The sequence below is a fragment of the Miniopterus natalensis genome, chromosome 20, assembly GCF_054644295.1.
Source record: "Miniopterus natalensis isolate mMinNat1 chromosome 20, mMinNat1.hap1, whole genome shotgun sequence".
NCBI classification, from domain to species: Eukaryota; Metazoa; Chordata; class Mammalia; order Chiroptera; family Miniopteridae; genus Miniopterus; species Miniopterus natalensis.
In genome coordinates, this window is record NC_142100.1 from 6,061,155 (window position 1) to 6,087,238 (window position 26,084).

Sequence of the window (26,084 nt, forward strand, 5' to 3'; positions counted from 1 at the left end):
TTCATTCATATGTGGGGTATAAAACTGAGAGCAATAAATGAACAAACAAGATAAACAAACGAACACAGGCTCATAGACACAAACAACAGTAGGGTGGCTCCCAGAGGGAAGGAGGGAGGGGGTAATAGAGGGCACAGGGGGCCAAACACATGGTGACAGAGAAAGGTCTGACTTTGGGTGGTAAACACACAATGCGATATACCGTTGATGGACTATACAGTGTACACGTGAAACCTATATAAGTCTATTAACCAATATCACCCGTATAAATTTAATAAAATTTAAAAAGAAAACAAAAGTCATTTCCAAGCACTCCGTTCTTCAAAATGTTATCATGAAAATGAAGGATCATAATAGTATTTCCAAACTCATTTGATATTTAAAATTAAATTAAAAGACTGGAGGTCTCCCTTAGCAAGCCAATTTGCCAAGAGAACAGCTCGGGGGGGGGGGAGAGGAAGACTAAGGGGGACCGGCGGGCTGGGCGGGCAGGCCCCTGGGGAGCAGCTGGGGTGAGAGGGCTCCGTTCACGTCCCCTTGGGTCCGTGCTGGGGGCACATGCGCAGGGAGGACACTGCCAGAGGAGGAAACATAGGCGGGTAAGATGCTGTGTTGGGGGCGCTGACAGAGGCTAAACCAAGAGGCAGCGCAACAGAATGGGAAGAGCTCTGCCGTCTGTTAACCGTGTGATTTGCTGCAATTTACTTAACCTTTCTCTTGTTTTAGCTTTCTGTGTGTTTTTTTTTTTAATTTATTTTTAGCCCAGCCAGTGTAGCTCAGTGGTTGAGCATCGACCTAGGATCCAGGCGATCAGGGTTCGATTCCCGGTCAGGGCACAGGCCCGGGTTGCGGGCTCGATCCCCAGTCGGGGGCGTGCAGGAGGCAGCTGATCAATGACTCTCATCATTGATGTTTCTCTCCCTCTCCCTCTCCCTTCCTCTCTCTGAAATCAATAAAGATATATTTTTTAAAAAATAATTTTTCAGTTACAGTTTACATTCAGTATTATTCTCTATTAGTTTCTGCAAAGTGGTTAGAAAGTCATGTACTTAATAGTGAGAATGTTTGTTCTATTTATCTCATAATTCATAGAAAATCCATGAGATAATGCTTGTGCATTATTTTTGAGACCAATCAAGTTATATACTAATAAATAACACGTATTATTATGTATTACATTTTAATAATAAAATATGATAATTGCCTTTCTCTCAAGTCACTTTTTGTGCTGTATTTTTACTGACGACCCACGCCTTGTGTCTTTTCTCCCCTGAGTAAATGACAGTGAGCAGGACAGACTCGCAGAGGGGACAGAAAGTCTGCCTGGGTCTTGGCGGAGATGTTGGAGTCCCCTCCGCAATTTCACTCCAGGAAACCCTCTTCTAATGGTGACATTACAACAAGAAGGGGAATGAAGAACCCTTGCTGAATCTCCCTGGAATTTTAACAAATTCCCTTTAATCCAGGACCCTCCAACTACCAGCTGGAACAGTGTAACTGTAGAGACCTGAAGACTCTGAATGGGGGGCGTGTGGAGAGATCTGTCCCTGGGTGGCTTAGCAGAAATATACTAAATGAGCCCCCCCAACCCGACAACACCCCCCGAGTCATTCTTCCTGAGGGAGGAGACTCTGGGTTCTAGGGAAAGAGAACTTCAGATGGCCTGACACATCCAGCCGAAGCAGACATCACTCTGAGGATGCTGTGAAGGCGCACTGAAGTTGTTGCTTTATAAAAGTGAAAAGAAGTATTGGCATTTCTAAGCTCAAAACTATTTTTTTAACAAGCTCAGAAATTCTGAAAAATAGGCAGTGCCGTTTTCCCTAGGGGATGCAGTGCGGTTAGAATGTGCACCAGTTTTTTTCCCCCCAGTGTGTATATGGATAAAATATGTGCAATGAAATTCTAGGGCAAATTCTACTGCAGAAATAATCTAAAACATGGCAGATTTATAAGGGGCGGTAATTTTTATTTATTTTCCAATGTGGATTCCCTTGAGAACTCAAATGTTCTGCATGTTACTTATGGCTTCTCCTTGGAAAGACTTACCTCTGAGGCCCTGCGGCATAAAACTCCAGGCTGCACCGTCCTCAGAGTCAAGCCTCGGCCATAATTTTCCTTGCCACTGGCTCGGCTGGTTAGGAATTCACTAGCACTCTCTACCTGTACGTGATTAATAATTCATAATTAAGCTGGCAGTTTGAGTACATCGGCACAGCTGTAAGCTTGGAGCCTCCTCTCTCTGTTTCCCTTCCTTTTATTTGGAGAATCTGAAAGCAAAGTGAGTAGAAAGTTGTGGGCATCTGAAATCCTCCATTAAGATCTTTGCCCCCCACCCCTCAGTTTTTGGATTTGTTCAATGTGTGCTTTGCATCTTTCTTTCAAAGGAGAGTCAGGCATGTACCCCTGTCAGCCTTGTGCCAGAGCCGGAGGAAACAGGGCCTGTGAAGCCCCATCCTTACTCCAGCACCCCCTTCTCCAGGGAGAGGCGGGCACACAGAGCAGCTGTAACCCAGTCCCCCCTGTGCGGAGGTTGGCACAAAATGCAGCCGGAGAGATGGCAGGCTCTCTTTTCAGGGTCTGAGGAGAGGTGACCTTGGAGGACCCTTGAAAGTTGAGTCGTACCTTCTCAGGTAGAAAATGAAGAGATGGCGAGGAGAAGCAAAGCTGTGGAAGGGCTTGAGCTTTGCCGTGCTCCAGGGGTAGCCGAGCCCTGTGTCTGTAGGGCGCTGCTAGTGAGGGCCGGCCCTGGAGTCGAGGTTTGTCGGGGGGTTGGGGGTTGGACTTCAGGGGCTTAGGTAGGCCCTGAGAAAGAGGTTGGGTGTTAAGCTTGGTGGGCAACGGAGAGCTCAAGGAGCAGGTAGGGGAGCAGTTTGAGTGGATTATTGCCTGAAAAGGTGCCTCTGGGCACATGCAGCGGATAGGCTGGAGGGAGCCAAAATTGGAAAGAGAACAGGTGGGAGATTCCAGGTGGGGGGCTATTGCCATTGTTCATGTGAAATTTGGTGAGAAACTCAACCAGGACATTGGCGATAAGAAATTAGAGTTGAGGGGGATCAGGGTATTTTCCAATGCTGAGTTTTGAAATGAATTAAGAGAATTGGGCCTGGAAGTGGGACAAGGATCATGTCAGCCTTTGCGATGCTAAAGGTAAAGGGACGTGGCCCCGGCCCATGAGAGTTCAACAGTTTATTGAGAAAGACGCTATTACTGCCATCTTCATCTTTGTCTCTCTTGGCCTCTCAGTAGCTTTTTACTGAGTGCTCCTTTCCTATGAGGCACTCTGCTAAGCCACTGTTTTGTCCAAACCTCACAACATAGTTAGTTTAGCTACTACTATCATCTGTATTTCTCAAGTGGGGAAACCAAAGCTTGAAGGGGGGAAGGCGGTTTACCTTGCCCCAAACTAGTCAACAGGTGAGGAGTTGAGCTCTAGAGCCCTTCTCCTAGCCACTGGACATGATGCCATTAAGTCCGTGCTTTATAATTCAATATTAGAGTAGCAATAGTAGCAGGGACAATGCATTGCTAACTCTGATGACGCAAGTCTGAGACAGCTTTTCTGTGTTTTAAAGGATATGTTTTAAGGAAGGAGACGGGATTTTCAGGTAAAGAAATGTGCAAGAAAAGAATCGCAGGGCGGGATAATAGGTGCAGGGTCAGAGAGCATGAAAACGTCTGGAAAGTTCAGGGAATGGTAGCTAGTTAGTGTGGCTGGCTTTATTGAACAAGGGGCTTCACTGGGGGCAACTCATGACTATTTGCTTAAGTCAGCAGTTCCTCTAAAATAAACGAGCACGTGGATAGACAGGGACTCTCAGGAAACCTTGTAAGTAGTTTCCTTTTGGTTTCTCCCTTCAATCAGCAAGCATTGATGTCCTTGACTCGAGTTCCTGCGCTTCTCCCCCCTCCCCCCATACACCTGTGTCCTGCTACGAGACATAAATGTTGTGTCAGTGGCCTAATCTTTGGCAAATCAAGAAATTATTATTGAGAAAATACTCATTTTAAAGCAACTACATAAATATTTATAGGCTGACACCTTCTTCCGTGTGCAAAGAATCATTCTCATGTATTTATTCCCTTGTCTGTTTCTTCACAGTCCCTCCACAGATCATGAATATCTCCTCAGACATCACTGTGAACGAGGGGAGCAGCGTGACCCTGCTGTGTCTTGCTATTGGCAGGCCAGAGCCAACTGTGACGTGGAGACACCTGTCTGTCAAGGGTAAGGCATGTGCCTGTGGAGAGTCCTTGGAGTTAGTATATTGCAGACGCGATTCTGCTGCACATCGGAACCTCGGGAATCAGAAAACAGGGCTGCTTTATACCAGGGGAATGTCAAAGCCAAGGCCGAGCGCATCTGTCACTGAGCATTCCTTCCCAAAGGGAAGAGCTACAGAAAAACTTTACCAAATTATGATTTCAGTCCCTTTTATGACCTTAGCAGGCTTCTGTGTTCCCAACTATGATGAAGAGAGGCGCCTTAAGAGCAACTTCCAACAAAGAAACTAATTTCTCAGGGTCAAGGTTGTGAGGGTTAGTTGGTGTTTGTCCTTCCTGAAGTAGAGGAGAGAGCGCTGCAGTGTCCATTGGAAGCGCTGATGTCGTTGTGTATCCAAGAGAAAAAGGACCTTCCTGCTCAGTACTTTCGGGACATTTCCCCAGAGCCACATGTGTTTGACCCGTTCATATATAACCCGCTCGAGTAAAGGAAGGGTGAGCGAAAGGGTGAGGCCTCCAGGGCATCCCTGTGCTTGGCCTGCATGATCGGTACCAAAACATCACTTACGCTCACCTTCAACTTCATAAGCAGGGAACCAAAAGGACAAGAGCCTGATCTATCCCCTTGGAACTAAAACTTACTCCAAGGTGAACTTGAAGAGATGGACACAGAGCCACTTGATATATTTACACTGTTAGCAGGAACAGTGATTAATTCCAGAAATTATATAAGAAACAAGTGCTCTCTCAGGCATTAGGAAATCTGAACATGAAGCCCAATGAAGAGGGGAATGTGGAGCATGCCTGTGTGTGATGTAAATTAATGTAGATCTAGATGACTTGAAATTGCCCCCCTAATTTAAAACAAAAATTATGTGAGCAGCACTTACCAAGTGAGAGACTGGATCTGTTACTAGGAGCATCGTTTAAGCTTCGGCTATTCCATTCCCTCCATTCATATGAAGAAAACATATTTCAGCCCTGCCTTGTTATAAGGGAGGAAATGCTAATAAAGCCACCAAACATCCTTTGGTGTAAAGCCCTCATATATTGGAACCCTAAATGTCAATATTATGAAGTGGCATTAACGAGAATATTAAAGTGCACACAAGGAACATCACCAAGCTCAGCTTTAATATGAACACTGCAATAGTGTGTGTTCCCAAAGACATAAGCCCCATGGGAATTCTGCTCAAAGTCAGGGAGAATTGTGGCTTTACATTATATGCAAAAATACGTCTAACCTTCAGACCAATCTGTACATATTTGGTAAAGTGAGATGTTTTTATAAAGGCTTAAAATCCCAGAATGCATTTATTTGATCCTAAATACATAGTTTCCTCAGCCTAGAAGTCTCTTGAAAAGCACTTTGACATTTTTTACGTGTTTTTAACAATATTTATAGTGGTACTACAGTGTAATAGTTGCAATGCAACCTTAAAAAAAGATCAGAAAATCCGAAATCTAAATTGTTCCTCCTCTTTAAATCTCCCAGGCTGGGCTCTACTTTCAGTTGTCTTTTGTTTTCCAGAGCCCTGGCCTTCACCTTGCTGTCTTTCATTTTCCCTGTTGCCCCCCCCCCCCCCCCAACACACACACACTAATGACACTGAAGCACTTAAGCTCAAAGCATTGTTTCCCATGTTTGAAAAGCACTGGAACCTGAAGGGTTGCAAGTTTAAAAGCAGCATCTGCTGTGACAACTAATATTTATTTGAGAGGCTGCTCCTCACCTGACGCTGACTTAGGAAAGCTGTTTTAAACGTTTAGAAGAGCAGCCAATAAAACTTGAACATTCAACAGCATTTTTGGAACAGCGTGCTGGTCAGTTCAGCAAGAACCAGAAATAAAAAGTTGCGATGACATTTCCTTCGACATTCCAGCTGGATTACTTCAGAGAATTTAGCTCACTGGAAATCTGTGTTCCCAAAATGCTAATGAAACAGTTGAAACCTGTTGTTCAAGTTTGGGGATCTACATAACAGAAATGAATAAACAAAGTTTTATTTAGAAAAAGAGTATTTTAATGATCAGATTATTAAAGATTAAAAATAATAGTAACACATTATTTAGGTGGTTTAAAAAGACAGACCAAGCACACATCTCCAGTCCCTAGAAATTATAGAAAAGAGGTAAAGGCTAAAGCTAAATTAAAACATAAAGAACTTAAAATTAAAATTTTAAGAGAGAAAAGAGGTAAAGACTAAAGACTGGCAACATAAAAAACATCCAAACCTGCAGAGAAATTCTATTTGTGAATTTATTTTAACCAAACTGATGACAGTTGTGGGGAAGCAAAATCTCAATGGATTGAGAAAATGCTCTGGAAAATGGCAGCTTTACCCCTTATTTTATACATCAAATCAAAGGGATTACATGAAATACATTGGTGTAGATTAGGGAGGCCGGAGAAGGGGTAAAACAGAGAGACACATTCTTCTTTTACGTCGGTGGGTACAGGGAATTGACAATGAACGCAGCTCATAGAGACGTATGAGGGAGAATTAACGTGGGGCTCTGGGGTCTCCTGCTCCGGCAGGAGGTTGTGTCCTCAGGGGTCCGGGAAAAGGAAAATTACTCGGACATTCCATAGGTATGTTATCTTCGATGCAAAAAGACAATAGACAGGCCCAGTTAGGGTAAAGGCTGACCTTTGTCAAGGAGGACACTGGCCTAGGACATGACCTCCCGCTATGACTGGCTTTTAGTTAGACAGTTTTCATTTCAAACCATCCTGGGGGCTTCCTTTAGGTCTCTGAGTTTGTAAGGCCACCATGCAGGCCTCCCCTGAGCTGTCAGTTGGGTTTAGCATGTGGCCCCCTTTGCTGTCTCAGTGACTTAATAAACTCATTATCACATTTGAGCATAGTAACTGTAAGCTTCTGTGGATCAGAAACTATGAGGAATCTCTGAAATGTAAAAGGTAAATAGACATAGTAAAGGGGAAAAATGCAGCTCAAAATACACAAATATGGTTAATACCTAAAACGATAGGTATTTTTAAAAGGTAAGGTTTTAGGTAATAGAATACCAGTAAATGTTTAAAACTGATTGGGGCTCGGTCCCTGGTAGCATTTGCCGATTTCCATGTTTAAATATTCCCATCATTGCCATTTTCCCGGAAGCCTTTTTGAAGCAACGTTTGGTCTTTAGGCTCATTTTCACTTAAAAACAAACCAAGAGCAAGCCTTTCTTATGAAAGTAGGGTGAAAGTTTTGAAAAATTACCAGGATTCCAAATGTGCATGTAAAGACCTCTGAGCATTTCTGATCTGTAGATGGATCTGCAGCTGGAGACCTCCTGACCTCCAGTGTCCTTTGCAATGTGGACAAATATGCAGGGTTCCCAGAAACAGGACACTCCCAGGGGACACCTGCCTCACCTCTGGGGGAAGCCGGGACTTTTTTCAGGATCAGGACTGTGAAGTATTGTAAACATCTCAAAGAAAAGTGCTATGCAAACATACATTCTGAGGATTGCTATTGACATGCAAAGCACTGAGCATCTGACTGTGTATTTATTCTTTAGCTTTAGATATAAAGAGTTACGCTGAATTTATTTTCAGTAGCAGATAATGGTTTTTTTATAAAACAAACATTAATTTATATGAATTTGCTAAAAATATGACACTTGATTGACAGCGTCGCACACATGGAAACCTACACTGAGTGACTGCAGTTTTAGAAGCAGGAGGGACTCACAGGCCACAGCCGCAAAGTGGTTCCAGGGAAAAGGGGGGGCAGGTCCCAGCACAGGCAGGCAAAGTGGGCTGGGGAGTGGCCGATGTGTTTGGAAAACAACTGTGAAACAGGGGTGTCCCAAGGATAATTTCTTTTCCTTTACTGAGGGACAGAAGGAGGGGCCCTGGGCCAGCATCCACTGGGAATCATTAATGTAAAACCACGGGAAATGTGACAATTGCAAAGGCGGGTGTGGCCGAGGGGACAGTACAGGCTCTTGTGTTCTGAGGAGGGTGGCCTTCCCTCTCAGGATGCCATCGTCACCCACGACAGTGCCTTACACGCCTGGCCCCACTTCCAGTGACATATTTGGACGGTCTTTGGGGAAAATAAAAAATTCTTCTTTTCTGTTTCCTCTCCATGGAGATAGTAAGATGACAGCTATTCACCTGTGAGTGTGCTGCTCTTACAACCTACTCACATTCAGTGATACCGGAGGGAGAAAGTAAATGAGTTATTTCATGGAAGCGAATTTTCCAGGTAACCGAAGCTGACTCCTTTATGCACTGACGTGAGTCATTTTTAATGGAAGTATTTAAAAAATGCATTACATTCTCCACTCTTTCCTCGAGTACAGGGAGTGCCATTCAGCCTCGTCTTTACAACGCAATACAAACATCACTCCTGTAACTTGTTTGTATCGCAGCATTTGGGGGCTGCGATAATGAGGAATGTGGCCCTAAAATACTATTTCAGTTCTTGTGTGTGTTTGCATTTACGGTTCCTCTCTTCCTTCCTTCTCTCCATTCAGACTATTGACAATTCTTCCTAATGTCAGTGTGCCTGCCTTTCAGCAGCCACATTTCTTCTGATTGTTTTCTTCTAATTTGCTGTGAGTGAGGATTTATAGAACCAGCTTGATTTATCCTGAATGAGAACCTAGTGGTGGGAGAGAACGTTCTCTGAGGCAAGGGCAGGCGATTTTAAGAATGGGATAAATGGCGCAGATGACGGCTGTTTGGGGGGAAATAATGTTTTATTTTGTTTTAGATATAAGTAGCTACTGGGTGAAAGCTACTGGGTGAATGAGACCCACGTGAGTTAAGATTGCAAATACTGGTCAGGTCACTACTCATAATTCTGACCTGGTTGAGCAGGTCTTTCTATCTTCTCTTCAGGGTGCTAGATGTTTAGATCACAAAGTGCATGGGTCCAGGACTGTCTCTATTATATCCCTTATTTTACATGTAAGACATTCCCGAGAAGAAAGTCTTAGAGGAAACTGCCAGATCCTTAAGAGTCCAAGTGAAAGAAGCTTGGCCTGGACTCGGGTGTGGGCATCAGTTTCCTCTGGCTGGTAGTGTTGCCTCAGAGAGGCCACAGACTTCAGATCCTTGCAGAGCTGGGACTGAACTCTGACCCTAGCAGCTACCAATCTGAATAGCTTTAGAAAAATCAGTTTATCTCTGCAATTCTCAGTCTCCCAGGCTGCAAAATGGGACTATCTATGCCAATTTCATCAGGTTCTTTTAAGGGTATAAAGAAAAAGTGGCCCGGTCCTGGCGTGGCTCAGTGGTTGAGCATTGACCTGGGATCCAGGTGATCGGGGTTCGATTCCCGATCAGGGCACATGCCCGGGTTGTGGGCTGCAGCCGATCAATGACTCTCATCATTGATGTTTCTATCTCTGTCTCCCTCTCCTTTCCTCTCTCTGAAATCAATAAAGATATATTGAAAGAAAGAAAGAAAGAAAGAAAGAAAGAAAGAAAGAAAGAAAGAAAGAAAGAAAGAAAGAAAGAAAGAAAGAAAGAAAGAAAGAAAGAAAGAAAGAAAGAAAGAAAGAAAGAAAGAAAAAGTGAATGGAAGGCGTGTGAGAGTGCCGGACACTTTTAACATGCCAGCAGTTCTCTCTAAACTGCTGCTGTGCCACGTGTTTCAGTCTCTCCCCAGAATCCTTGCAGCGTGGGGTGAGCTTAGAGACGGTTGTGAGAGTATCGTGATGGGTCTTTACTCTGTGTCAAACGCTGTTGCAAAGTTCTCATGTTTTAACTGGTTAAATGCCCCAGCGGCCCTGAGAGAAAAGTGCTAATGAGGATTATTATGCTTTCAAATTAGCATGCCTATGATTCTACCTATTCCTACCTCTGTCTTTGTTTCTTATTTCTTGACAGTCTTGGGTCATTCATTCATCAGTGATTTAGTGTCTACCTGGTCCACCTAAGAAACCTGAATGACATAGCAGTTTTATGTGTAATAGCTACGTTTGGAAGCCACCCAGATGTCCTTCAATGGGGGAGCGGGGAAGCAAGCTGGCGCATTCACACCACGAAGTGTTCCTTAGCGATAGAAAGAAATGAGCTATCAATATGCTCAAACTTAGATGGATTTTAGGGCATTATACTTAATGAAAAGTGTCATTCTTGTCCCTGGTTTTGCTCAGTAGTTAGAGTGTAGTCCCTCGGACTGAAGGGTCTGGGGTTTGATTCTGGCCAAGGGTACATACTTCGGTTGCAGGCTCCACCCCCGGCCCAGGTCAGGGTCCTTTAGGAATCAATGTGTCTCTCACATCGATGTCTCTCTCTCCCTCTCTCTCCCTCCCTCTACTTTCACTGAGAAGCAATGAAAAAAATACCCTCAGGCAAAGATTAAAAAAATGCTTTAAAAAGTGTCAGTCTCAAAAGGGTGTATAGTGTATGATTCCACTTTTATAACATTCTCAAAATGGAAAATTCTAAAGATGCACAGCAGGTCAGTGTTTGCCACAGGGTGGGGCAGGGGAGGAGAACTGGCAGCAGGAGGGAGTTGTCTTCTAGTAATGGAATAATTCCACATCGTGAGTGTTTTATAGTTATATGAATCTGTATGTGTGATGCAAAAGCTAGTAAAATCCAAGCGAGCTCTCTAATGCAATTCACTGCATTGTGCTCATCTCAGTTACCTGGTTTTGATCATGTGCTTTAGTTCTATAAGATGCCACCACTGGGGGAGCTGGGGATGAGTACATGGGGCCTCTCTCTACTATTTTTGCAACTCCTTGTGAATCAGTAATTATTAAAAAATAGAAACTTAAAAAATAGGAGTGATAAGTAAAACAAACCTTAGTTTTCCACTCATAATATGCTTATGTGGGAATTTATTATTTACAAAATATTTTCACATGCATCATTTCAAGTGAGATTACAGCAACTCTCTAAACTAGGTCAGAGAAGGGATAGTCTGTCTGCCTGTTTCAGATGTAAGGAGACACGCTAGGAAAAGTTAACTAATGATGAATGACTCAGAGCTAAGCGAAGTTGTAGACCCATGAAAGGAACCTACTTCTTGTTTTTCAAGCCTAAAGCTCTTTATACTGTACAAAGATGGCCCCCATGGCTTGAAGCTGGAACAGGTACCATACGGAATGATATATTTTATCAACTTCTGCTTGTTATCTGGGGCACCCAAGGGTGCTCACTAGCTTTGAGTATCACCCCTGCTCTTATAATATTCTCCTGAACTCCACACTTGCCTTCCTATGTCTAGAGATTTTCTAGCTACCACCCAGAATTTTTCGAAGAAAAGCACAGCCTCCAAATGAAAACCACATTCTTGCTATTGTCTGCTGTGGGTCCCTGTTGTTTCTCTGCTTCAATTAAAATAAACCCGCTGAGACCTACCAACCTCATTTCTTTTCTGAGCCATCCCAGGTACAAGTTCCCAGCCACTAATAGGAACTGCCCATTAGTTGACCTGCTGCATCATCCAGTCCTGCTACTGCTTCTTTGTCTCTCCCAAGCAGCCGGGATCCTTGTTTCTAATCTGAAGTTGTGTTTAGAGCCTAATTAATCCCCAGAGTGTGAGAAAGAGGTGTCTGAGATGAGAAATCAAGGTTACACACATCTTGCTCAGTAGAATAGTTATGGGCAAACAAGCTGTTTCCCTCGCATTTTTGCAAAGCAAATTTATGTTCACTAACTTTGATTCTTGTTGTAAACGAGAAGTGTATGAAGGTCTAGCAATGTGCTCTTTGCCATATGGGTACCCATATGTTTCCCCCCTTTGCTTGCGTACATTTTCGCTTTGGCATGCACATATGCCTGTATTTTTGCAACTTAACAATATTAAAACTAATCCCATTTATGCTCCTTTTGTGTGAGTTGATTGAGTCATAAATTCCTGAGAATCTCCTCCTTGGGAGGCTGAAATTCTTCTGTGTGAGCAAAGGGAGGGTGGACCAAGTTATCCTGGCAGAAGGATACAGGCAGCCAACATCACTGTGTAGCTGATGATCCTGACCTTGGCTCCAAAGTGGAGACTCTTCCTTTGTGACACTAAGAAGAATGGGTTCATGACGCCTTGCTAGTATTTCTCTCTTCTTTTCTAAGAACTAGATAATAATTCCCTAGGGCTCTCTTCTTAAGTGTCCAGGCCCAATAACTCACCATAGAGCAAACAAATATGTCTGGAGGCGTGGTTTTGGTTGTGACCATGCTGAACACTATTACAGTCCTCACACGGGGAAGCTATGTACCTGAGAAATGGGGCAGCTGGAAATTAGGCTTGCATTGAATTACACTTGGCTTCTTCACTGGGCTTTTTAGATTGTATACATAAGAATGAATATTAATAAGCATAATGCCAAGTGAAAAGCCCAACTAACTCAGTTGTAACACTGGACTTGGACATGCTGCCTGATGTCTGTTGAAAGGCTATCTCTGTATGTATGCCTTTTCCACTGATTTATTCATTTATTTAAAATATTTGTTTGCCCCATAGCAACAATAGCATGCAAAATAGACATGACTTTTGTCCTTATGGAGCCTATATAGTCTAACCAGGGAGATAGTGATTAATCAGATCATCAAGAATATGCAAGAATATGTAATTTCAAAGTGCAGTAACTGCTCTGATGGGCAACAGGGAGGTGTGAGCTAATCCAGGGTAAGTCTTTCCTGTGATAGACCCTTGAGCTGACGTAGGAAGATGAAGAGAAAGTTAACGAGGGGCAGGGGTAAGGATGTGTATTGGGGCTGGGTTGTGTGGAAATCTTCCAGGCAAGGGAACCAGTGAGTGCAAATGCCCTGAGGTGAGAGGGGGTGTGTTTCTTCAAAACCAAAAGAACCGTGCTTTGCATCTGCAGTAGCAGGAAAGACAATGCTGAGGTGGGCAAGTCAGGGCCAGCTCACACAGAGCCCCTTAAAGAAGATGGTCTTTATTCTAAGAGCACCAGAAAGTACAAAGAAAATTGCGAGTTAGAGGGCTTGGAAATGAGATGTTCTTGTGTCTGGGTCTGACTAGGAACATTTCCTTTCTGATCGACTCATTCTCTATGTAAATCTGGCAAATCACTAAGCCTCTGTCTCAATTTCTCTATCTATGAACCAGAAAAGAGTTACTGATAATATGATTCTCTTATGCAGGGCTGGAGAATGTAATTTGACAGTATCTATTCCAAATACTTTTGAGATTATAACATAAGAATGGATATTAGCATATATCATAGCAAGTGAAAAGCCCAACTAACTCAAAAGTAAAATGAGAACTGGGAAGGCATCCAGCACTGCCTGCGTCCGCCATAGGGCCTTCTCAATGCAATTCCTGCATCAAATCATGCTATTGAAATCGGTTGGACACTGATAAAATTGAGACAAGCTTTACAAGTACTATAGATCTAATTGTCCTCAGCAGTGGGTCCATGGTGACTCTCACTGCTGAACAAAAATTATAGGCTTCTATAGAAAATAATAAGCAGCCTGGATCCATACAAACATGCAAACATACTGCACCACCTCTGGAGATGATGTGCTTTAATTCAAACACTGAGCTCCTTTATCTGGCCAGATATTGAAGGAACCTAAGAGAAATTTCTTTCCCCCTACTGCCTGGACAGAGGAGCACCCTTGACAGTAGATTTGAAAGACCTTTAGGGCCAGCCCTGGCTGGTATGGCTCAGTGGTTGGGCATTGTCCCATGGACAGAGAGGTCGCCACTTGGATTCCAGGTCAGGGCATATGCCCCAGTTGGTGGGTTTGATCCTCAGTAGGGGGCATGCGGGAGGCAGCCAATTCATGTTTCTCTGTCATTGATGTTACTCTCTCTCTCCCTCTCCCTTCCTCTGTCTCTAAAATCAATAAAAACATTAAAAAAGAAAAAAGAAAAAAAAAGACCTTTAGGGCCATATGTGTGCACCTGCAGCCCTTGGTATTACCTTTTTCACAGTCATTTCCACTTCTTTCTAACAAACCTCTATATCTCTAGGACAAAAGTTCCTATAAATCACCTTTTCTTGCACAACCTATTTTAATTGGGTTGCTGTCACTTGCAGCCCAAGTAGCTCTGATTAAACTGACCATGTGATGTGTAAGGTAGTATGTAACAAAGCTAAAGAGGGCATAGTTCTTGCTGTAAGCAGAGCAGGACTGGAAGACACCTGCGAGCATAGCATTGCTGCAGTGGGGTCGGGGCCACCTCTTTCCTATATGAATGAGACAGGTAGGGGCTGTCATGGGTCCTTTTCAAAGCTACCATCTCCACCATGGGTTGGAGAAGATTCTGGGGGTTGCTGAAGGAGCTTTGGGTGGCTTGCGGAGGGGATTCCACATCTAAAGCAGCTAGAATCAGGCCAAGAAAGACACAATCCCTAGCTTTGAGTTATGCAGCAAATGACGGAGGTAATTGCCACCTCCCTTACATGCAAGTGTGCTGCATTCGCTCAGGTGACCACCAGGTGTGTCAAGAGCGCCTCACGATGGCGGTGTTGAGGATACAGCCAAGAGTAACATAGACCGAGCCTCTGCTCCCCTTGAACTCTCCTACTCTGAGAGCAAACACGTGGTTTGTCTTAATTAATTGACTCACTAATTCACTACATTTTCTTTGAGATGGTGTGCTCTGCTCTGGCCAGAGGTAACCTGTCCCCTCCTGTACTTAGGCCATTTGAGAATAGATACAGGGCTTACACATTTGTGATCTTCTCCAGCACGGACACAATTAATTCCCTGAAATTTAAAGTTGATGGAAAAGTACCTACTGATGAATACAAGCTTATTTGTGCCTCTACACCTGTCTTCTGGGAGCCAGAGGAGGAGGGGGAAGGCATTGGAGATGTGCCCAGCTTAGTCCCCAGGTGCAGGAAGTGCCCCCTGGATGGCAAAGGGGAGCCCTGGTGTGTAGACTGAGGCTGTTTGCAGAAGGCACCGAAGCCTGATCTCTGCCGGGAGGCCGCAGGAGCCTGCAGCCTCGTCTCTAAAGTGCTTTCCTTCCCTTTTCTTCCATCTCTCCTAATACACCCTCGCCTAACTGAGCACCAGGAGCTCTTAGCGCCAAGGCTTTGCTTGTACCACGTTTTAACACAAGAGTGAGGCTTCCACCAGCCTAGGTCTTAAGACGTCGGTGATCCCTGATCTGGAAGGAGTTCAATTCCCGCCCAACCGTGTTCTGTGGAAACTCTGCGACTGTGCTGGGGGCTCATTGACTTAATGAAGGGGGTGCCCACCAAGAGTTGGGATGATTGGCCTCATCGCATACAATTCAGTCTGGACAAATTAAATGAGTGATTTTAGCATCTTACCATTATGAATTTGTCTGTGTGACACCGTGATGCTATCTCGGTCTCTGCAGGCTCCTTGCTTTCTGTCCCCTCCTCAGACCCCCAGCTGTGCTGGATTCTAGTCCAACAGGACAGATGCCAAGATATGACTCTAGAACGGGGCGGGGGGGTTTCCCTCCTCCTCCGTTTAGAGGTGGAGACCCTGCTGGATGAGCTCCTCTCTCCATGGGAGATTCCGAGGGGGGGAAGGAGAAAGGTCCAGGCAGCTGCTGGAGTGGCGCCCTTCTGTTTCACGAACGTCCCAGCCTCTGAGTGACCCCCACTGGACGTGAGCAGGAGCCAGGGGAACTGGGCTCAGAAGCAAAAATAGGTGACTGTCACTGAACCTGGGCTCTGCAGCCGGAGGCTGTGACTGACCCCCACACAAGCAGGAGCTGGAGTGGAGTGAGCAGATGGGGAAGTTCCCCCTCCCAGGGGAGCACCCGCCCAGGGCCCCCTCCATTTCCCTCCCGCAAGCCTCATTATTCAGAGGAGGCAATCGCTGAGGTCCTTTCTGCCTTTTCTTTATGTGTTTCTTCCCCCCCCCCGCCCTGTCTTTTCATTTACTATCAACAGTTTCTCCACTCTAGAGCCACTGTTTGGTGAGAAGAATCCCTTGGAGAGCTGGAAATAGTTTGTTTTTAATGATACGCTGGAGATTTTGCTCCTAAGAGAAATGTAAAGTGAAGGCTACATTCAGAACTCCTCTTTCCTAATTCTTTCCCTCCCCCCACCAGCTTTGCTCAGCTCACCTCCACTCTGCACACCATCGCCATCCACAAATGCTCTCATCTGGGCTCTCCAGGGCCTCCTCCGGCTCCGCTGAGCCTGTGCTGATTTGTCCTTGCACGGTTGGAACCGGATGCAGTAATTACATCTGCAGTGACAGGGTTTGTCTCCCTTATGGGCAGTAAGGATGTTGCCAGCACCACTAATGAAGAAACGAGCCATTTCTTCAGAGTGTCATGGGCTGCAGGGAGCTCTGCACCACCGCAGGGCAAGGCATCCGAACCTTTGTCTTCTTGGGCCAGGCTGTAAACCAACCCACCTCTTACTCTCTCCCCTCCCCAGCACCCTGCTTTTATTTTTATTCCTGACTCGGTTCCAAACTTCCCACAACACTGCAGATATCCTTTTGGCCACAGTTCGTGTCCAGAGGGCGTGAGTACTGTTAGAGGGAAGGCAGCTTGGCCATAGCACTTTGAGTCATAGTTTAAGAATCTCCTGTATTCCCAGCACCTCTGGTTGTGCCTAAGGTGTCGTGTACCTAGAAGCCTCAGGTGTCGCCTCCAGCTGAAATTACACTCCTGAGAGCCTAGGCCTTGTAGTTCCCAGCAGCAGTCAGCAAGGAGGACAGAGAGGCAGCCCCTGGGCTGAGGCACCTGGCCGGCCTGCGCATCCCTGTCTCCTGGTGTTGCTGCCTCGGGTCCCCTGATCTGTGCACCTGCACTTCTCCTACCTTCATTCTTAAGAGCTATTGATCCTTCAAACTTGGTCTCATCAGAGCTCCCAGTGGCTGTCTCTGATCCTTGGTAACTGCTGAGCCTTCCATTCTTGACAGACTCTGGACTTCTGATGGTTTGCATGCTTTGATTACAAGTTTCATGGAATAAAACACTGAAATGACACTGTCATCATCGTTATCACCAAAACCGTCCCTTAAATTTTCTGACTTGCCACTTTTACTTAATCTCATTTGGTTTGCACAAAGGTCTTCTGTCAAAATGCAGACAGAAAAATAAATGACATAAAATAAAATACAGGGACTAGCATACACATTTTATATAGAGAGAAACAGAGGCCTAGACTGGTTAAATTGATTGCAGCTGAAAACAGCATTCCTTCAATCATTTATTTATTCATGGACTCGTTCAATCATTCAGGAAAGAAGTGAGTGCCTAGTATGTGGCGGCTACTGGGTTTGACAGTGGAGTTTAAAAGGTAACTCATGCTTTTGCTCAGTGAAGTCACATTTAGTGAGAGACATGGGTATAAAACATAAAGTTAGAACCCAGTGTGGTGGGTGCCCTGCTAATACACTCAAAGCATTGTGCCATCTACCCTCGACTGGGAAATGTGGAGAATCACGGATGGCTTCCTGAAAGAGGCAAACAGGGCTCTTAGAAGTTAGTCCAAGGAAACAGAGCAATACGAGCGAGGTGGAGAAGAGTAATACCCCGGGCTGCTGAGCGAGCAAGAGGAGAGACGTGGGCATGAGACAGCACCGCGCAGTTGGCTCTGTAAGCCGTGTGGTGATGCTGGGCACACAGTGCGAAGTTGTCGTAACCTCCATAAAATTGTTGGGCCGCTCTTAGCTGGGCCAACTAAAACACTGTAGTCCAAGGAGGCGGGTTTGACCGCATAGAGAAAACAAGTGTTTCAAGGAAGGCTAGCTCTTTACTACAATCTTTCAAAGTGGCCCCGTCATTCTATCTAACAGATAGTAAATAGCAGACAATGCTTCTTACCAGCCTTTTCTCCGTCTTTCACTCCAAGAAAACTCTAGGTGCTCCACATCCCTGCTCTCTCACCTGAACCCGATCTGGTCTTCCTCAGCAGTAGCTTTCTTAGCTTTCTCAGGTAAATCAGCTTAGCTCCTTAAGGCCTTTATCTGCAGCTCTAGGGATTAGCTTGATCACGATACAACCTAGGAACCAAGAAAACACCCCTACTTTGTCATACACATTTTTATCCCTGTGAAACGGGTGTGAGATGAAGTTTAAGGAGGAAGTGGGGAGCAAATCACGAACCGTAAACAGGAATAGAAGGTGAGAACACAGGCTTTCTAGAAAAGGAATTTTTGTGTGGTCATAATTTACATAAAATAAAATGTGCCATTTTAAGTGTAATCGGTTGAGTTTTATTCCTTCCAATTTTATTTCCCGTGGTTGACATACAACACTGTGAGCTTAAGGTGTACAGCGTAACCACTTGATAGGCACATGCTGCCCAGCGATTACCACGGTCAGTTTAGTGAACATCCATCCCCGCTCACAGCTACAAAGATACATTTTCCCCTGTAATAAAATATTTTAGGCTCTACTCTCTTAGCGACTGTCAACTACACCGCACCGCAGTGCTGACTGTAGTTGTGGTGTTGCACATCACATCCCCGGGACTTACTTATCTTACAACTGGAAGTTTGTGCCTTTGACTACTCCAACCCAACCTCCCCACCCTTCACCCCTGCCTCTGGCACACACAAATCTGAAATTCTTTTCTATCAGTTTGGATTTTTTAATTTTTTTTAGATTCCACATATAAGTGAGATCATAGAGTATTTGTCTCTCTCCTCTGATTTATTTTACTTAGCGTGATGCCCTCAAGGTCCATCCATTATTGGCGAGTTTCCACAAATTTCCACATCTTTAAACCATGCACCCTAAGGTGGAGCCCATTAGTGCGTTGCTGTGCCATCAGGTCAGCAAGGTTCCTTGTTTTCACACCAACCCTTATCCTAACTCCCAATTTGAGTCAAACACAGATCTGTTTTCTCTTACTATATATATTAAGCTTTTTTTATACGCACACATATATATTTTTATATTCTGGAAAAAATACAAAATTTGTATAATCTTAGAATTCGTACTTCTTTTTTTCTGGCTTCTTCCACTCAGCTTCTGCGTTTCACTCGGGACACCATGCGGTTCTTTCCTATTTATTGCTGAGTGGAATATGAACATACCCACATTTGTTTCCTCCTTTGCCAGTTGATAGACATTTGATTGTTTCTACTTTTTGACCATTATGAAAAAGCTACTATGAACAGTGATATACAGATTTTCTCATGGGCGTACATTTTCCTGTCTCTTGGGTAAATGCACAGGGCTGGAATAAGTTCATATTTAACTTTACAAGAAACTGTTTACAGTTTTTCAAAGTGATCGTCATTTTCCATTTCATTCAGTATCATGCAATCATTACATGCTTGCTAGCATATGGTGTCCAGTCTTTTAAATGTTCTCTCTTCTAATCAGGATATTGGGAAAACCACATCCTGGTTTTAAGTTGCATTTTTATTGAGAAGCTTTTCCTGTGCTTTGTGGCAATTCATATATCTTCTTTTGTGAAGTGTTGGTTGAAATTTCCAACTATTCTTAATTGAGTTATTTCTCTTCTAAATATTGTGTTGTAATAGCTATTAATATATTCTAGATACAGATCCTATGTCGTGTGTATGCACTGAGGATACGTTCTCTCAGCCTGTGGCCTCCCTCCCCATTTTCTTAATGGTGCTTCTCAAAAAGCCTAAGCTTTTCATTTTGGTGAAGTCTGATTTAGTAGTATTTTATTTTATAGTTCTAGTTTTCTAGGTTTTATATAAAAAATAGGATGTAACTCAAGGTTACAAGTGTTGTCTTCTATGTTTTATTATAGCAGTTTTAGAACTTTAGTTTTTTTGTTTGTTTGTTTAGGCATAATATCCATGAGTTAATTCATGTGCATGGTAAGAGTCTCAAAATATGAGATTTATTTTTTCTATATGACTATTCTATTAATACAACACCGTCTGTTGAAAATACTATTCTTTTCCTAATGAATTGGCTTCTATGTCAAAATCAATTGACCATTATTTGGACCTCTTTCTGGACTCTATTTGTCCTGTTAATCTCTATGTCTATCTGTATGCTGTACCATACCATTTTGATAACTGTAGCTTCATAGTAAGTCTTAAAATCAGACAATGTAAGTCACCAAAATGTGTTCTTTTTCAAGATATTGATCAATCTGTATTCTTTGTATTTTTATATAATTTTAGAATCAGTTTGACATCTACAAAAAAAAAAAAAAAAAAGGCTTATTGGGATTTTGACTAAAAATACACTGAAATTATATATCAATTTGAGAATAAGAACTCTCAACAATATTGATTTTCCAAACCAGAAAATAAATTCTTCCATTTATTTAGACCTTATTTAATATTTCAACAATGTTTTGTAGCTTTCAATGTATAGTTTCAGGGCATTTTTAAACTCTCAATTGATCATTGAAAACATATAGAAATAAAATATGTGGTTTTTTTTTTTATTGAACTTGCATTCTTGACAGTGCTAAATTTACTTATTAGTTCTAATATATTTTAGATTAGTTAAGATTTTTTTCAGGATTGATAGTCTTCTGTGAATAAAAGCCATTTTGCTTTTTTGTTAACCATTCGGTATGCCTCACTTTTTTTTCTTACCTTATTGTTCTAGCTAAGTTCTCCACCAACATAACCTTAAGTGTAAATAATGACAGCTGACCTCCAATCTTATTCTTGATTAGAAGAAAATCATTTTGCTTTCTGCCATTAAGAATAATGCCATCTGTAAGTTTTTCACAGATGGCCTTTATCAGATTAAAGATTTTCTTTTCTTTTTCTAGCCTACAAAAGTTTTATTCATTCTGTGTTGTTGTTTTTGTGGGGTTTTTCCTTCGCATTGCCTGCGAAGGATGCTGCAGTTTTTCAACTGTCTGGTTTGCATCACTGAGATTATCATCAAATAAATTATACTAAATTATATTTTAATACTTTAATGCTAAAATTGCATTCTTGGAATAAACCTCATGTGATCGTAGCCTCCTATCATTTTTTGTATGGACCTGGGTTGAACTTGGTAGTGTTCTGTTAAGGATTTTGCATCTGTGCTCATGAGGGCTGTTGGTCTGTAACGATGTTGTCTGGGTTTGGTTTTCAAGGTAACCTGGTCCTTATGAAGTTAGTTGGAAAATGTTTCTCCCTAAATTATTTTCAGAAAGAGTTTGAATATAATTGGTGGTGCTGGTATTTCAAAGCAATATTTAATAATAGTAATGGTTCGAGGGATCTGTGTCTTTTTTATCTTTGTATAGAAATATTTCTAGTGTTCTCCTATTAGGTACGATGCTGGCTTGAGAGAGCTGCTTTATCATGTTAAAGATAAGGGAGCCTCTCTTTCTATTTCCATAGAAATGTTTAGTTCACACAAGGACAGGTTTTATCAAAGTATCTTTTTTGACAAATTATAGAATTATATGTATTTTCTTTGATCAATGAGTATTTAAACAATGACATTATGTATTGTAATGTTGAAATATTCCATTTGTTAGTATTTTGTTTATTGTTTCACCATTGACAGTAAAGTGGGGGTGTCTGTAGGTTACCACATAGTCAAGAAACTTGTTCCTAAGTACTGTTTATATTACCATAGCTAAATGAATTGGTAGAATTTTCATCCCTTGTAGCCTGGATCATTTTATTTCATTTTATCTTTTTTTGCTATTTGAATTTTTCTTTTTTCTTTTATTTTACTTTATTTTATTTTTTCCATCATCATTTAGCCCCTTTATGGTCTCTCCCACCTACCCCCTCCACACAATCGCCTCACTGTTGTCCATGTTCGTGAGTTCTCTCGCTCTCTCTTTCTTTTCTTCTTTTTTGCTCACTCCCTCTACTCCTCCGAACACCCTCTCCCAACACCAAGCACTCTGGATCATTTTAAATAGAATAAAGAATTTATGTTCCTTAAGAGTTTGATAAAAATTGCATTTTAACTTATTTAGGTCCAGGCCTAATTTGTGAGTGGTTCTTTGGCAATTTTTATTAACATATTATTGTTGATCTTGAATTAATTTTGGAAATTTATATGATCCATTTTGATAAATATTTCATGGCAGTCAAATTTATAAGTATTTATGTTAATGTATGAGGTGAGAACAGTAGGTGCTATATAAAATATATAAAATGTATTTGTAATTAGTATGTATAAATGTTTACACACACACATAGTATAAAACACTTCATAAATACTAACAAAGTATAGGACAGATATTATACATATATAGCCACACAGATAGAGAATTCTATTATTCTGATGTGGAAGCCATACTACATCATTTGTTTCCTCAAAGTTGATGAAACCAAAAGTGAATAATAATAGATTTTAATAGTGTTTTGATGCATTTCTAATACAGTTTGCTTTATCTATATTTCATGCGTAAAGTTTAAAAATAATGAAAGCTTCACTATGAATTGTTTTTTATCAGTATAAATGACTTCTTTACAATGTAATGTTTTTAGTCTTTTATTTTTTATCTGACCTGAGAACTGTATTTCCCGCTTTGATTTTGTTAATGCTAAAAAGACATTTGCCCAACTTTAAAAGAAATTCTTGTGTTGTTCTAATTTAGGCGTACCTTTTGTAGACAAAACAGAAATATATCGTTTCCTTTTCTCTTTTTAGTGGGATCTGAGCCCCTTTTTTAATGGGGGCTTACCCACTGGAGGGTGTTATTAAACTGGCGTGTTTGGCCCTTGTCATCTTCTCGCCGCCCGCCTTTGTTCTGTCCCGCCGTCTCCGTGTTGTATACCGTGTGCGATCGGAAGCCCGTTTGCTTTGCTTTGACCCTGTCCAGCGCTGGAAATGACTATGTCGCGTTTTCCTCATGCTGGTCTTGCATTTCGGTTCCCAGGAGTGTGCGTGATCTCCGTGAGGCTAATTACGCCAGCTGGGTGAGCGAGCTCACCCGCGCTCCTGTCTGCGGCAGGAATCGCCGGGCCTCCCTGCTCGCTCCCGCCTCCGCGCTCACCTTGCACGTCAGGCCCGCATTTTAATCTGTGATCCCGGATTACATATCGATGCATCTGGGCGTTCCTTCCGCCCGATTGTCAGATGGATAACAGTGCCTCTGCCTGCTCCCTTTGAGCCACCTCCCCGCCAGGCCTGTCGCGAATTCTTCGTAGGTGCCATTCGTTAGCGCTTCCCTTTTCTCGTCTCTAAGTTGGAATCTATTTCAAGAATTTACCAAAGAGACGTGTGAGTGCTATATTTTCTGATTCTTGGATCGTTTTTCCTTTAATGTGATACATATTTATTACAACCTGTTTCGCAGCAAGAGCTGTGGTCGCTGCTGGAACCGCAGTAGGAAACCTCAGACACCGTCGCTCAAGGTCTTCTGTTGCCTCCAGATGCCATGGGCACTTTTCCCGAGTATAAAACACGAAGATCTTGGTCATTATTCTCAAAGCTTCTGGAGTGACCACTCCCTTCTGTGTGGCAGTCAGTGAAAAAGGAGGGCACTCGAGGGCCTTATTTCCTGATTTTTACAACTTTATGAGTAGTTTGCTTTCTGCTTGCAGGTACGAAGAGATTCCTTTCTTTATCTTTGTGTTTAAAACTCTGCCCAGGGGTGTAGACGTGTCTCTCCTAACTGACTTCTAACGTGTGGTGATCTCATTACAATGCACACAAGCCCTTCTTCAGTGCAAGGAAGCATCTATTAAATACTTGATTACCGGCTCTGTGTAGTTTGCTCTGAGAAATCTTAATTATACACATGCTGGCCTTCCATTCTCTCTCCTTCATATCACTCACCTCCCCCCCCCATCTCTCTCTCACCAGGCCATTAAATTCTTCAGTCTCTTTTTTGGTGTAGAGCAGTCCTGGTTACCCACGGGGGATACATCCCGAGACCCCCAGTGGGTGCCTGAAACTGTGGACAGCCCTGAATCTTATATGTACTGTGTTTTTCCCATACATAATGCCTTTGGTAAAGTATAATTTATAGAGTATGCACAGTAAGGGATGAACAGCAATCAACAGAACCATTATAACAATGAACGAGAATAAAAGTTACGTGAATGTCACCCCTCTGTCTCTCCCTTGTTCCCTCAAAACTGTCCTGTGCTGCACTCGCCCTTCCTCTGGTGGGTGCGACTGGAACAACACCTTCTGAAGTTGAGGACTTTCACCTTTCCGCTTGCAGGAGCTTTCGCTTTTTCACTGCGGCTTCTCTGGCGAGGTCTCACGGCCCGCACCCCCCCGCGCTTCGGGCCGTTGCTCAGGAAAAGCAGCGCTGCTCCAGCAGAAGCCCTGGGGGCCTCAGGCGGCCGAGCCGAGCCCTGGGGTGTAGAGGGGCTTCTGGGCAGGAGTGTGCACGGTGTGGAGGCTCTGGACCAAGCGGGGCAGCACAGATTTTATCCCTCTGCACAGAGCAGTGTGCAATTGAAAACTTAAGAATTGTTTATCTCTGGAATTTTTCCATTTAATATTGTCAGGCCTTGGTTAACCACGGATAAGTAAAACCGCGGAAAGCGAAACTGTGGGTTAGGAGGACTATACACATCCAAACCCTCATCTTAGGCATTTTCTTGAAACAATCTTTCATCCTATCTTTGCTCAAATGTGTATCTTTATCTTTATTAAAAAACTCATGGGAAATAACACCTTATCTGTGAAGCGACTCTTTAGAGTCCAAGGGAGTGTTTTCTTCAACATTCAGGAAGGAAATTAATACAAAGGAAAGCTAGTCAAGCACATGGTCACCAAGAACACCCTTTGTCCCTCTGTCTCTATTGGGCACAAGGCTCTTAAAATAAGAGACTGGATCTTAGATTATTAGCACAAATGTCACTTACATTATTACCAAAGTCATGAATCTAATAAATAACTACTGAGTGCTTGCTTTGTGCAAAGGTGTGTGCCAGTGTGAAGAGGGAGCTACACAAACAGTAAAGATCCCGACCACGCCTCTCAGCGGAGGCCGGCATGGTAGTTGGACCAGTTCCAACAAGGTGTTAGAAGGAAAACTTTAGGAATCCTGTTTTTTCCTCAGTGCTCACAAATCTAAACAAGTGCTATGTGACAGCAAGAAAGGGAAAACGTACTGAATATCCCTCTGTGCTGGCTCTGTGCTCCTTAAGAGTACATTACTATTTATCTGTGCCACACACAGGCAAAGGGGATATTGTTTTGTTTTTAGATGAAGACTTAAGACCCCATGAGTAGTTTAATAAAAATTTAGTAGCTCTCATCTAGTAATAATTCACACCTCCTGCATGGTGTTTTATTTTTGTTTTGGAAGATTGGCAGAGTCTCGTTTGATGAGAGCAGAGGCTGCCCTTGTTTGGCTGATGGTTGTGATTATTAATTCCAGTGTGCATGTGCTTGTGTTTGGGATGGAGACCTGCATTTAGGATAAACTTGTAGCATTTTCAAAGGTATGCTGGGCTAATGCTAATTTTTGTAGTTCAGAAAATAGTTCAGTTTGTTGAAAGGACAGTACTGTTGATAATAACATCTCTAGCAGAAAATAAATAATCGTGAATCTGAGTCAGAAGTCAACGAATCCTCCAGCCTCAGGCAACCCTTAGAAGATGGTAGCCCCAAATGACATCTTAGCTGCACCCTCATGAGCAACCCTGAGCTAGAATCACCCAGCTAAGCAGTTCTTAAATTCCTGACTTACAGAAGTGGTGTGTGATGGTACATATTTATTGTTTAAGACACCAAGTTTAAGGTAACTTGTTACTGATCACTAGATAACTAACTAATGCATCCTTTCATCTAGTTAACTCTTGTATTACTAATGGCTGCTCAGTCTTCTGGTGGTTGAAGACTTATTATCTAAGTAAAGATAAAGATAGTAATGGGGTGTGTATGCCCTTTCTGACTCCTTTGTAATCTTTGTTTCATAGTGATAAGTTAGCTATAATTAAAAAATATCTGTCTACTCAACCCAACTCATTTCTTTGTTAAGTAGTATCAGTTCTGGTTCATTTTGGGAAATAGATTATTCCTCAATCTCAGCTTTCCTAAAAATATGAGTATCTTTTACTCTAAATTTTTGTACGTTATTTTAGTAAGAAGATAAAG

At 42.8% G+C, this 26,084-nt stretch overlaps 1 protein-coding gene across 2 annotated transcripts in view; it reads left to right on the forward strand.

Moving 5' to 3' along the window:
• OPCML (opioid binding protein/cell adhesion molecule like) overlaps positions 1-26,084 on the forward strand; it is a 459,589-nt gene that overhangs the window by 360,731 nt on the left and 72,774 nt on the right. For both annotated transcript variants that reach the window (XM_016204487.2, XM_016204486.2), the window contains exon 3: positions 4,103-4,228. In XM_016204487.2, coding sequence (XP_016059973.1) covers positions 4,103-4,228 — 126 coding nt within the window. The remainder of the gene's footprint in view (positions 1-4,102; positions 4,229-26,084) is intronic.